The sequence below is a fragment of the Coturnix japonica genome, chromosome 1 (assembly GCF_001577835.2).
Source record: "Coturnix japonica isolate 7356 chromosome 1, Coturnix japonica 2.1, whole genome shotgun sequence".
Taxonomy (NCBI): Eukaryota; Metazoa; Chordata; class Aves; order Galliformes; family Phasianidae; genus Coturnix; species Coturnix japonica.
Window position 1 is genome coordinate 150,280,723 of NC_029516.1, and position 13,560 is coordinate 150,294,282.

The 13,560-nt window shown below is 42.5% G+C and overlaps 1 protein-coding gene across 1 annotated transcript in view; it reads right to left on the reverse strand.

Annotated features, from left to right (window-relative positions):
- Positions 1–1,685: 1,685 nt before the first annotated feature.
- Positions 1,686–13,560, reverse strand: part of SIAH3 (siah E3 ubiquitin protein ligase family member 3) — a 32,275-nt gene continuing 20,400 nt past the window's right edge. The window contains exon 2 of the mRNA XM_015851761.2: positions 1,686–2,485. Within this exon, the coding sequence (XP_015707247.1) occupies positions 1,892–2,485 (594 nt within the window). The 3' untranslated portion in view covers positions 1,686–1,891. The remainder of the gene's footprint in view (positions 2,486–13,560) is intronic.

Below are 13,560 nucleotides of genomic sequence, written 5' to 3' on the forward strand. Positions count from 1 at the left end.
ACATATACCTGAGGAATATCCCTCCTGCAGAGCTGGTTGTGATCAGACAACAAAAGCAGCGCTATGTTAGATCTCTACCACAGTGTACAAAGAGTTCAGGAAGTTTAGGCTAGAGGAACTGGTTGGTTGTTTTCTTTTTTGGAGCTTTATTGCTTTTTCTTTTAGTTCAGCAGCAGAATATTTGCCGGAGGAGCTGGAGAAGTTTCAGTTCACAAAAGTGCCAATGATTTATTTATTACCATCATTTAGGGAAAGGGCAGCAGTTGCTGGTTCTGAATATTTAACATTGCAGGTAAACAGCAAGCCACTCTGAAGCCTGTGCATTTCAGTAAAGTGCTGAAAACCAGAATGGCCCTGGAAAATGTGGAGACAGGAGAGCTGTGTAAGTATACCCCTGCGTATACCTAGTATATATGCCATATACCAGACTGAGCCTTCTGGAGAACTCAGCCTCCACTCCTTTATGGTCATGAGAGAGAAGAGGTCTTGGCTCCACTCTGAGCAGCAGCCCGCTATGAAAAGCCCAAGTGAGGCCATGAGGTGACTCAGAAGATGCATTACCAGCATTCATCGGAAATCTGCAATTTGTTTTACTTCATGCACTATTCTCAGAAATTCCCAGGAGAGCAGTGGGTGGGGGAAATTAGCACCAGGGCTTTTCCCTACCTGAAGCTATCTATCTGCCTAAGGTGCCTTATGAAATGCTGAAAGCTTGTCCTTAGCTCACTCATCTCATTCCTTGGTTTTCCAAGGGACTCAGGCAATCAGCCTCAGTCTCTGCTGCTACTTGTTGACACAACCCACCAGCTGCTTCTCAGAAAAGCATTCAGCAGCAGCAGCCAGGCTGAGCACTGGGAGATGGCCAACACCTGCCTCTGGTGCTCTCCAAGGAGACATCCAAGGGAGGATCTCCTGTGACCACTGATGTCTGCAAAGTACACTCAGCAGAAAAAAGGGATCACCTCTACACTCAAGCATATAGAAGAAAAAAATTAAGGTTCTCCATCCTGGAGGCAGATCACCTAGCAAGTCTTTTATTCCTCATCATGATAAATGAGTGAGATTTAACCATGCTCACAATAACCCCTCACTAAATGTTGTGATTGATTTAATGCAAGATGAAGCTTCCCAGGCCCTGGCTCAGCAGAGGAAGTGACTTTTCTTCTGCAGTGTTCAAAGTCCTTCTGCTGAGCTTTACCTCCCTGGGAGCTGAAGGAAGCTATGAAACCACAGACTCCCTGGGGTTTGGTTGTGACCACAATATAAAAGTTAAATCTCTGTTGCTGATGAGGAAAATAACACAGAGAGTTAAGTAAACATTTCAAAAGAAAGGTGGGAGGGAAGGCACAGGCTTCCTCTGTTAGTCTGAAGCCTTCTGCAAACCAGCCCACTTGCAGCCAGCTCACTGCAGCCCATCAGTTTCTCTGAAGCTGCTCTTGAATCAGTGATAAAGGAATCTGTTGCAAATTGAGTGGTCTTGTACCTTAGCAGAATACTTTACTTTTACCAGACATGCAGGCCTCCTTAATACCTGGTAATCAGGCAAGCAATGGGGAAAGCATGTTTTCATGGCATTCTCAAACCAAAGGATTTTGTGAGTCATCCCTGGTGCACTTTCCAGGAGAGCAGTATCATGCCAAAAGGTGCCAGTGTTGCTGAAAGGCGACAATAAATTGATCAGCCTCTTTAAAATTTCTCATAAAATTGTATTAACAAAACAGTAAATACATAACACAGAGACCGTAACCACGGGATGTTTACATAATGCCCACTGTGGACCAGTACTAAATACCATAAAAGACCTGAGACCCCCCCAGAAAGTCTGCAAGTTCTGGCTCTCACAAAGCAGTTAGAGCACCATTATTCCTCCTCCTTCTCTTCCTCGTCGCCCTCAGATTTCAGCTTCGCTGTTGTGAACTTTGCTGGTGGTTATTGCAATTCCTATTGCTAGGCTCCCATTATCAGCAAAGAGCTGAGCCAGGGAAGTGTTCAGCACAAGGCAGTCCCCATCTGAAATGACAGAGTCAATGCACTCCAACACCGATCTTGGAGTAGCCTCCCACTTGAGGCGCCTCTGGTTCCTGTTGAGCTCGAGCCGATAGGTAAAGTTTTCAGCCTGGGTTTGCGTGCCGATCAGCATCATGGTGGCAAAGAACTGGGGATGGCCTTTGTACTTCTCCTGCTTCCTGAGAACCAGCAAAAACTGGTGGCCAAGGCAAGAGTGCATGATGATCCAGTCCGTGGGTGCGGGCAGGTGCATGTCCGTGGCCAGGAAGACAATCTCTGCCCCCTGAAGGATGTTGATGCGGTGAGTTTGCCTTAGGTGAGACACCACCACCTCCAGGTGCCCTTCCCATGGGCAGGAGAAGAGTGGACACGTGCAGGGCACCAGCTGGGGGTCGTGCACTGCTTCATGGTGTTGGCAGGGAGGGAGGCCGCCTTGCTCCGTGGATGTCTGTGCAACTGCACAACGGGTTGGTGCATACTACAAAAAGGGAGAAATCATAGAATCAGTAAGACTGGAAAAGACCTCTAAGATCACCTTGTTTGACCATCAACCCATTACCCTATGCCCACTGACCCCTGTCCCTCTGTGACACATCTACGTGCTTTTTTGAGCACCTCCAGGGACAGTGACTCTACCACCTCCCTGGGCAGCCTGTGCCAGTGTCTCACCACTCTTTCTCAGAAGTTTTGCCTAATGTCCAACTTGAACCTCCCCTCGTACAACTTAAGGCCATTCACTATCATCCTATCGGTAGTCACCTGGGAAAAGAGACTGACTTCAACCTCATTACAAGCTCATTTCAAGGAGTTGCAGAGAGTGATAAACTGTAAACAATAGTAGGTGGACAAGGAACCATTGCAGATATGTAAGGTGCAGACCCCACAAACACCAATCACCTGATATCCCAACTGAAACAGCATCAGAGGGAGCCCCAAGAACTCAACACTACTGAAACCAGATTGAGATCAGAGGTGATACAAGCCTGGATTTGCACAGCAAAATATGCTGGCAGATGCCTTGTTCTCCAGGAGAAGAGAGAAACCATTCAAGCCCTGATAAGTCACCTTAAATGAAAGTGATGTATGTGTTTAAAGAGCAATTTCATTAGTTCAGGGGGGGGGGAAATCTGATTAAAAAGAAAAAAAAGCCCAACGAAACAAGGACAGCATGGGGCATTTTATATGGTTACAGCTCTTGCAGCCCAGAACAAGGAAATGAAATATGTATGGCTTTATTATGCTTTAATGAAACACACTGGCAAATACAGGCATTTCTTCTGAAATGATATGCTTTATAACACCCATAATTCGTGAAATAAAAGTCAGTTTTTATTGTATACGGTTCCTTCATTTTTTTTTCCTGGTCAGTGTATTTGTGCTTAACTGATGCACTTTCCTCCATAAATCCTAAACGGCTCTCAAGGGTGGATAGATGGTAAATTTAGAACACTTCCATGCTAAAGTTAATTTGAATTAAAGTACGACAGCTAACTGGGAAGGCAGAGGCTCTAGCAGAATGACAGCACGTGACAACTATGAAGCAAACTGCACTGCTTCTGTCAAGCAGACATTGGTGAATAGAAATGAGTAAGTTTTGTCCAACCAAAAGTGTGTCCACATGTAATGGTATTTGGGAAGAGTAATGGCTCTGCTGCAATAACTCCATGCATAGGCAAACCCTCAGGCATCTGTGTGATGGTCATGATTCACCCAGCCTAATTTTAAGCATTTACTTCATCCTTCTGAGACAGAAACCTGGTTACCTTAGACTGTCTCTTCAGTCAATAGAGGGATGCAGCCCCTTCCACCAGCTGATTCAGACCTTAGCTGGAGTAATTCACCTCTTAAATGTGGCAGTGGCTGCTGCCAGAGAGACTAAGGCTGAGATCCAGTTTGCCTGGTCAGACCTCAATTTTAGATGCTTCCCTGTAGAGGGGAGATTGTCTCCTGAGCTGTTTTGGAGATGCTTGTAAGGTGCATAAGAATTAAGAGTGTATATATAAATGCATAAATTTTGTTTCAGTGTATGTTTTCTAAAGGTTCTTATAATTCCCAATACTCGAGTCACAGTGACAACAGTCTGCTATGGGTTTATAACTTAGCGTGGTTAGGTGGGATAAGTCAAGGTTTCTATTGCCCATGCATACGTTCTACTGCTTGAAACTCTGTAATTTTGCCACCATCTTTCTTTAAAAACTAAAGAGGTTTTCTACACAGGGACAGGTGAGGGAAAGCTTAGAAATACAAAGAAATACATCTGAGGCTGGCAGGGCCCTCTGGGTCTCTCTGCTCCAAACCATGCTACAGCAGGAACTCTCAGAGCAGGATACCCAGGGCCACGTCTGGATAGTGCATAGCTCTTCTCGAGACCCTGAGCATCACAGCGAGGCGTTTCTACATGCTCTGACATCTGATATGAAGAATGATGTACTATTTAAATTCTATTATTGAACTTTCCAGCTTTTTTCTTTGGAGAGTTATTACTTTAATAGCACTGTTCTACTTTCTTCTTTCCTCATTTTTTATTTGTTTTGCTGTATAAAATTCAGGAATATAAACTTTTCAACAAGATAATGAATTGAGGACAGATAAATGACTATCATTGTCTGGGAAATAAAGCAGGTCATTATAAACTAATCGAGGTTTGTGGCTTTAGCTGCCTACTTATCGCTCTGGGATTGCTGCAGAGGACTGGTTCACACTTAATTCTACATTAATTTTTGCATCCCATTAAGATGAAAGTTATGGTTAATTTAAACTCTTTTGGTGAAGGAAGCTCTGCAATGGCAGATCGTAAGAGCCTTTTAAAAAATCCCTGAAATGCTAATTGCCTCATAAAATGAATTCTAATCTCCCAATCTAATACAGTGGGTGTGAGCAATTACTTTCTCTCACCAAACTGTTAATGCAACATTAGTGATTATACTAATTAAAACTAATGAACTCATACTCACATGCTGATAAACCTCTCAACCACTCAACAAGTTCCAGCCTTCTATCAGTTTTATTTAACTCCTCTTTTGGAAGATGAATCTTAAATTAACCTCTTGAATAACATTCAAAATTGGGTTTTGAAATGTGAAGCTTTATAGACTGTGTATAATTCCTCTCCAAAGACTACCAGAGTCAGAGAAACCATTTCCACTGAGGCTGTAATTGAATTTAGAAATGCATTCTCCTAATTTGATAAGCATGGAGTGCATTGGTAGCTCATTGGTCTAAACTGTATGCAAGGTAAGAAAGTTGAGGTCTCTCCAAAATCATGCTGTGGCAGTCAGGTTTTTATGACACAGGAACAAGAAAAATACATTTCAGTGAGGAATTTATTCATTGTATATTGCTCCTTTCCTTCATTTATGATTTCTTGATGTGAAAATAAATGAGAATTCCCTTCAGCATGTTCCATTCCTGATAAGTTCTTACAAATGTTTTCTGCAGTTCATTTGTTGGTCCAGCCTCATTCAGCTCAAGTTTGTTGAAAAGTCTAGAATTCCTGTGCCAACCACACAATCTGCTTTTATTCCCTGACTGCGCTGAGAAGAATCTTCAATATCTGATTTTTGAATTATTCAACGTTCTTGCTTCTAACTTGTGAGTTCTGTAATATTTTGATGGAAATCTTAAAAAAATAAATCCAGTCTGTGAAAAACATTTCACAGAAAAACTGGTTTTTAATGTACATTTTTGGGGATAGAACTGTAACTGCAGGGGTGTCTCTGCACTTGTTTGTCTTTCATATGGCTGTGAATTGAGCCTCTAAAACTAAAAGGTGGAACAGACATAAAACGTCTTAAAAATCTCATTGTAAATAAATAGTCTTTTATCTTCCTGGTCAATTCCAGACAAATTTAACCATGAAGTTCAAGGACTGATTTTTCACTACCTTTCTGGGCAGGTTGAGAGGTATAACCCTTTCACGTCCCCATAGAAGAGTATTTTGCCACATGGACAAGTAACATTTTCAGATAGGAGAACCTAAAGAACTGCAGTTTGAGTCCAAATATAATATCAGGCACCAGAAAGTCCACATGAGAGATTGTCTTTAGGAACAGGAGAAAAGCCTTTAGTCAGAGTGCTCTTCATTAGACAGGAGATAATCCAGTCATGAAATGCAAGCCACAGGAAAGCAGGCTCTGCTACTTACAGAACAATGTCTTTTTAATGATGTGGCTTATTACTGTGTAATTCTCTGTACATTTGGCAAAGAGCAATTTACAAATACATGGTGCTTTTCTGTTCATGGAAAATACATAAATCTGAAACTGAGACACAGTGTTTCTGAGTCCTGTCCCAGCATTTCTATAGACTTTCTGCTAAAAATTCAACAAGTCGCTCCTGGTATGACTCATCTGTTCTAACTTTGACATATGAGGAGTAGGTGTCTAAGTCTGGAGTGTATCAGCTCCTTTTACAACCCAAGGAGAACTCAGGAGCGCCATTCACTTCATCTTGAGAGAGACTAAAGCAATGCTTTATACATAAAAGTGGGATCATCCATCCTTAGGGCAAATTTGTATGGTTTTTTCCTTTTGATGCAGCCCAGGATACAACTGGCCTTTTGGGCTGCAAAAGCACACTGCTGGCTCATGTCCAGTTTTTCATCCACCAGGACCCCCAAGTCCTTCTCTGCAGAGTGGTTCTCAAGTTCTTCTCCCAGTCTGGAATTGCTTCAACCCAAGGGCAAACTGGCCTTGTTGAAGCTTATTAGGTTCTTATGGGCCCACTTTTCAAGCCTGTCCAGGTCCCTTTGGAAGGCATCCTTTCCTTCTGTTGTGTCAACTGTATCGCTCAGACCGGTGTCATCAGCAGCTTTGCTGAGGGTGTTCTCAATGCCACTGTCTGCATGCCCGTGTCATTGATAAAGATGTTGAAGAGCATCAGCCCCAAGATGGAATCCTGGGGACCCCACTCATCAGGGGCCTTCACCTGGGCACAGTGCCATTTACCACTTCCCTCTGGCTATGACCATCCAATCAGTTCTTTACCCACTGAATACTCCAGCCTTCAAACTCACATCTTGGGTATGCAGATTTTTGGGGATTGTGTCCAAGAAAGGGATGTAGCTCCCCTAGCTCTCCATGCTCTTAACCACAGCAAATGCTCTTGGTGGGAGCTTCATGATTCTCTTGCAACAAATTAGTAGCGAAATGTACTATTTCTTCAATTTTCTTACCATCTTCCTTATTTTCCCTAGCTTCTGGGGGCTCTGTCTCTTCTTCTCATCTGTATGGAAAATGCTTCAATAACTTCCTAGCTCTCAGCTTCTTTCTGCCTCATAAAAGCTTCGCCACCCACTAATATCCACCTCCATGCTACTTACACCCACCACGAAGGACAGATGTTCCAAAGAACTATAAAGGTGACATGAAGAGACCAGTCAGCCTTTAATCCTCATCTTCATTTAATTTCTCTTTTGCTGGTGTTTTTTTTTTTTTATTATGCTAATGAGATTTTGTAAATCTCCCAGATGAAAGAAAAGAGAAGGAAGGAAAAAAGCCCCTCAACCTATTTTGTAAAAAGCTCTACTTCTATATCTGAAATTAAGAAGCCCAAACCAGGGCTCATGTTGAGGATTTATTTAAAATTTTAATTACATAAAATCCTATTAATTATGAATGCATCAGTTGAATTTCTTAAGCGCTGAATATTAGTTGCGGCTTTGGCAGTGGATATAGCTGTTTTCCCCTCTATCAAATGGCAGCGAGAAGACAACTTCAAGCTCATTCTGCTAATCTCACTTCACAACATTACCAAGCATGACTTGGTGACACGGCAAATGGTATGTGCTAATGGCTCTTCTCATGCTAATGACACACCTCTGAACATGCAGAAGATGCTGCTTTAGTCCACATCTGCTCTGCAGCACCACAATTCCTGGCATCAGAGGACCCTGAATTTTAGACAAAGTCACACATCTTCAGAGGTATTTTGTAAAAAAATAAAATAAAATAAAACAAAATAAATTGCTTTTAGTGGTCGTTATATATGTACAAAAAGGAATTACAGCATTTTAAATGTGTCCTGGATGTAAAGACAGACTGTTGGCTTCTTTTTCAAAAATCAAGGTTTTCAGAATAAACTATCTGGCAGTTTTGAAGTGTAAGCAAAATAAATAAATGTCATTATAATGTCATTATAATGAAATAGAGACAGGATCCAGTAAAGCTTCTTAGCTGAGTATACACTTTTTTAGGGACATCTAAGCATAGACATGAGCCAGGTGGAACGAGGTCATGATCTCCACCTCTCCTGCTTCAAAAAACAACTTCGGTGAACCACTCATGTGGGATGATAACAAAATTTCCCATGTTTCAGGGTGAAGAGAGATGAACCACCTCACTAGCCCTTAGCCAGGCTGCAAATGGGTTGTGGCCATACAGATGAATGATACCAATTTAGTTCATTTTCTGGTTGGTTCTTATTCTGCATCTACTCTGAGATCATCTTCTGTGCTTTCTTTGAGGAATAAAATATCTTCAGTACATACAAGAACAATCAGGCATGAGTGATTCCTATGGAGTATCTGTCACAGATATTTGCTAACCAAAATATATGAAAAACGTGGAGATGAAAAAGAAGCATCTTGAGCTGTGGATGTCCGGAAGGTTGGCCAGTTCATGGAATCATAGAATCATTAAAGTTGGGGAAGACTTCTAAGATCATCTAGTCCGACCATCAACTCATCCCCACCATGACCACTAACCATGTCCCTCAGTGCTACAGCTACACATTCTTGAATGCCTTCAGGAACAGTCACTCCACCATCTCCTTGGGCAACCTGTCCCANGATGCTGACTCCATCACCTCCCTGGGCAGCCAGTTCCAATGCATTGCCACTCCTAAGAATAAATTTTTCCTAATATCCAACCTGACCCTTCCCTGGTGCAACTTAAGGCCATTACCCCATGTCCTATCACTGTTATCTGAGATAACTCGTAGGTATATATCACCTGCTTTGGAGTAATTGTGTTGTGCAGACTCTAAGGGCTTAATAAAGCATCAGTCTTAGATTTAAGATCTGTAATAACATAGGCATCCTGGCTTTGAATTGAAGAAAGGACCAGATGTGCTCACAGCATCCATATAGCTGCTCTCTTCTTACACTCTGTTACTTGTGTTTAGGAACCCTTCAGAGAAACCCTTGAGAGCAGTTTCCTGAAAATTCTGAAGAGTTTTTGAAACTAAGAGGAAAACTGCTCTTGTTCCTCAAGAAAGAGCCAGCAAGGCCATATGGCCTGTACCATCTAAGCCTTTTAGAAAGGTATCCATGCAAGGAGCTGAGATGTTGTTTTGGTCAAGAGCACTCTTCTGCAGGAGCTGCTCTAACATTGTGAGCATGCAAGGAGTGGGGAAAGGCTCTGACTCCAGGCTGGGGAACTTCCCTCAGCTGCAGTTGGCTTCTCATAGAATCATAGAATTGCTCAGGTTGGAAAAGACCTTAAAGATCATCAAGTCCAAACACAACCTGGCCATACTACCCTAACAACCCTCCACTAAATCATGTCCCTGAGCACCACATCCAAATGGTTTTTAAAAATGTTCAAGGATAGTGACTCAACTACCTCCATGGGGAGCCTGTTCCAGTGCTTAACAACCCTTTCCGTAAATAAGTTTTTCTGGATATCCAAACTTGGTTCAAATTGAGGCCATCTGATCCTCGTCCTTTCATCTGTCACCAGTAAGAAGTGACCAACCCCACTCTCGCTGTGATCACTTTTCAGGCATTTGAAGAGAGAAATAAGGTATCTCCTTTGAGAGCTCCTCCCACTTAAATTCCCATTGTGGTATTTTAGGACTTGTACACAATGTTGGGACAATGGAACCACAGTACAGAGTACTTGATGTTGCATTGCAGTGCTACTGGATTGGGCCACGGGGTTACCTACCCTCCTCTCTGTGGACTTGATGAATATTTTATACCTTGTTCAAAGTAGAAGTGATGCACCTAAACACTATCCCACTGGCCAGACAGGAAAAGAATTAGAAGCCAAGGCAGGTGTTATCAGCTCTTGCTCCAAAAAAGTGGCTTGTAACTGCTTCTTATTACTAGATTTCTCACAATGCAGTGCTGTGTGTGTCTGTGGGTGATGTAGTGAGTGGTCTGCATATATAAGAAGAGATAATCCAAAATGTACCATATCTGAAGATTCAATTCATCCTTTATCCACTTTGCATTTTGTATAATGCCTGTTAACAAAGTGCAAAACCATTAAAGGCTTTAATTAAAAGCAGAGTGATAAAGTAGTTCTGGGCTGCATCTGCTGTGTCTGATAGGGAAAGCAGAGTTCACAGAAGCCCTATATATGACCTGTTGATTTTTTGTTTTACATTTGCACTGAGAAAGATATTAATATGGAAAAGAGTATTAGAAAAAAGAAGAAATGATTGCCCACTGTGCTCATAAACTTGCCAGTTCAGACTGGCTCTATTAACTCATCATCCAATATTCATTTACAAGTTACTACAGTAACAGCAGGTCTCCAAGAAGAGCAGATTTGCTGCTGTCATCTTAGATAATTAGACCAAATCTACCCCTAGACAATCAAAATGCTTCCCTTCCATCAGACAACCTCCAGCTTTCACAATTATATGACATTTAAATTCACTCAATTCTCTCTCAGCAACACAGCCAAGAGCACCAAAGGATGGCACATACATTGCTGGTCTGCTGTAAGGAGATGAGGGGCAGTTGCTGAGCAAACATGCAGCCCCTCATGGTTGGGTGGGAGGGATGTGTCCAAGCCCATCCCATCCACAGAGATATGCTGGCTGAGGATTTACTCTATGGACCAAGTCACACTGTTGATGGGATCGTGCACAAAATGCCTAGACCAGGTTGGTCACGGTTGGGTTCAGACCCTTCCCATTTGCAGTAAGGAAAGAGACATTTCTGTGGGAACATTTGGTTTTATATCACACATACTTCTTTTAATTTTGCACAAATCGAAGCCTGTTCCTTCTTCTTCCTCCCCCTCTAATTCTCAGATAATTGTTCTAGAAGTTTTCTTTACACAGAGAGAACGCAGGTGGAGAGAAAGAACAGAAAGGGAGGCTCAGCTCAGCCAGAAAAGACAATGTTCCACCTACAGAAAGAAAATTATCTCTATTAATAGATCAGTTTAAAGGGTTTTGAGATAATCTTAATAAAAAATCCTTCTAAAATAACATGCATGCTTAATGAAAAGGTACCAGCTCAACATCTCTTGGATTTGGAATGCTTTGCCTACAGAAGTAGCAGAGCAGAGAAGAACTGTGCTTGGTTCTTTTCACCTTGCCCTGTCAAAATGCCTCAAATCTGAGACAAAAATTCTCCCCTGGCTTTGTGTTTCTCCTCCTGAAGCACTGTCTTTTTGTAGAATGAAACCCCTGGTATCCCTTTGATTCACCAGCACCTCAGCTCTGGCCTCTGTTGTTCACAGGGAAATTGTGAATGACCTAGATGTGAGAAACCCATCACTCATCAGGGCTACAGCTCTTGGAGGCTCCTTAATTTTTGTTGATGGAAATCCCATGGCGTAGCCTGTCCAGTCTACCCTCCCTTTCTTGGCTTTTGTCTCTTTGGTTCTCCATCCTATACTTAATGTCTTCAACAATTTGAAGTTGCGCTAGTCAGTGAGTGGCCAGAGGTGCCCCAACAACAGCACTGGGCTGGGTTAGAGAAATAGTAGGGCAGGCAGAATTCATTTGCTTTAGTGAAGGCTGTTGTGCACCAACAAGTCTTTGTGCTCTGTCTTCACAGCTTGCATCTGTCCTTAAAACTCTTTATTTCCCTCCTTTTGCCCTAAGGGCATGCAGTGATAACTCATCCTGCAGTTCCCAAATTCACAGTAAATCCATGCTAACTCAGTGTAGCATCTTTTATACACACCAGACTTCCAAGTCCTTCAAGAAGGACAGCATTTCTTATCAGAAGAAACAACGGTAACAAGACACATTTTTATATGGGATTTATCTTACCTAAATGTATATGCATAATGTGAAGTAATTAATCATCCCTGTGTCGAACACCCACATCTTCAGGAAAAGATGAAACTTCTGTGTGGTACCTATAGAAGGCACTCACTTCTTTTCCTTGTCCTGAAGCAGAGCTGGGGTCATGGCCATGAAGTTGGACATTAGCCTCAGAAAGTTTCACCAAATTCAGCACAGCAGGAACACCATGAATAGGAGCTTCAGTGGTGGCAGGAGACAGCCACAGTGACTGTTTAATGGGTGATTACGAGCTGCCTATTTGCCTAATGCAGAAAATCCCTTGAGAAGACACATTTTCTTCCCGGCTAAAGGCTGAGAATCCTAATTTTCAGGCTTCTAGATTTAACAGTGAAATAAAATTAATTTATAGCTCTTGCCATTAGGAGGACAAATTTTCATCTCCATCCTCTGGGTGAGAGGCACTATAACAAATGAATGATTACTGACCCATGATACCTATTAGAGATTACAGTTGGGTCATCTCATTTGTTGTTTTAACACAAGAAATTAAGAGCCCTAGCAGAGTTGTCACGAAAATTGAATCAATAATGAGATGAGCACAGCCTTTACCAGAGGCTATGCCTGGAATTACCTGCGGGAAAAGCTCAGAGGTAACAGGACCTTGAGTTGCGGGTCTGAATTGCAGGAGCCCAGCAGGACATTCCATTTTCACTGTCTTCTTTCCATTACTACCTAGAAGTGCAATCTACCCACCATGAATTACAGTTCATACGGACAAAGGAGCAGTTAACCACGTCCTTGCTTGGCTCTTTTGCCTCCATCACTACCTGTGGTTAAATTGCCCACCAAAGAGATTTTGAATCAAAAGGAGGTAAATAGATAGGCCTAACACCAGCTGCCTCGCTAGAACCTGCACACTTAGCATGATGCTGATTGCAGACTGGCTCCTGCTACCGGGTAAGGTAGCTGATCTGCTTCAAATGCATCCTCAGTGCTGGGAAACTGTTTCAAGTTTTAAGGGAAATACCTGTACATCATACACATAGTTTGCGCTCTCATCGTCTGAGACTTGGCTCCAGCTGTACCATGGACCCTGCAGCCTGCTGGCCAGCTCTGATCCAGCAGCATCACTCCTCCCTGCAACATAGCCCAGCGCACCAGGCATCTCTCAGTGTGAAACACTGTGCCCTGGCACTGCCCCTTGTATCAAAGAAAAAAGAAGTTGTCAGAATTGTCAGAATTAGTGTCAACTTAATCAAATACTAGCTAGTCATTTGCTATTTGTTTTATTTCTAATCTAACATTACACAAAAAACCTGTCCAAATGCCCCTAATTCATAGATGTCTCATTAGTACTTCAATGGACAATCATAGAATCACAGGATTGTATAACATCCAAATTGGAAAGGACCCACATCATTGAGTCCAACCCCTGGCTCCTCACTGGACCACCCGGAATTCATGCCCTATGTCTGAAAGCATAGTCCAAAAGCTCATTGATTTCAAGGTGTCTGGGGCTGTGCCCACTACCCTGGGCAACCTGTCCCATGCCCACCCCCCTCTGATGAAGGAGCTTTTCCTGATATCCAGCACTCAGAACAATATTCTATCCTTACTTTG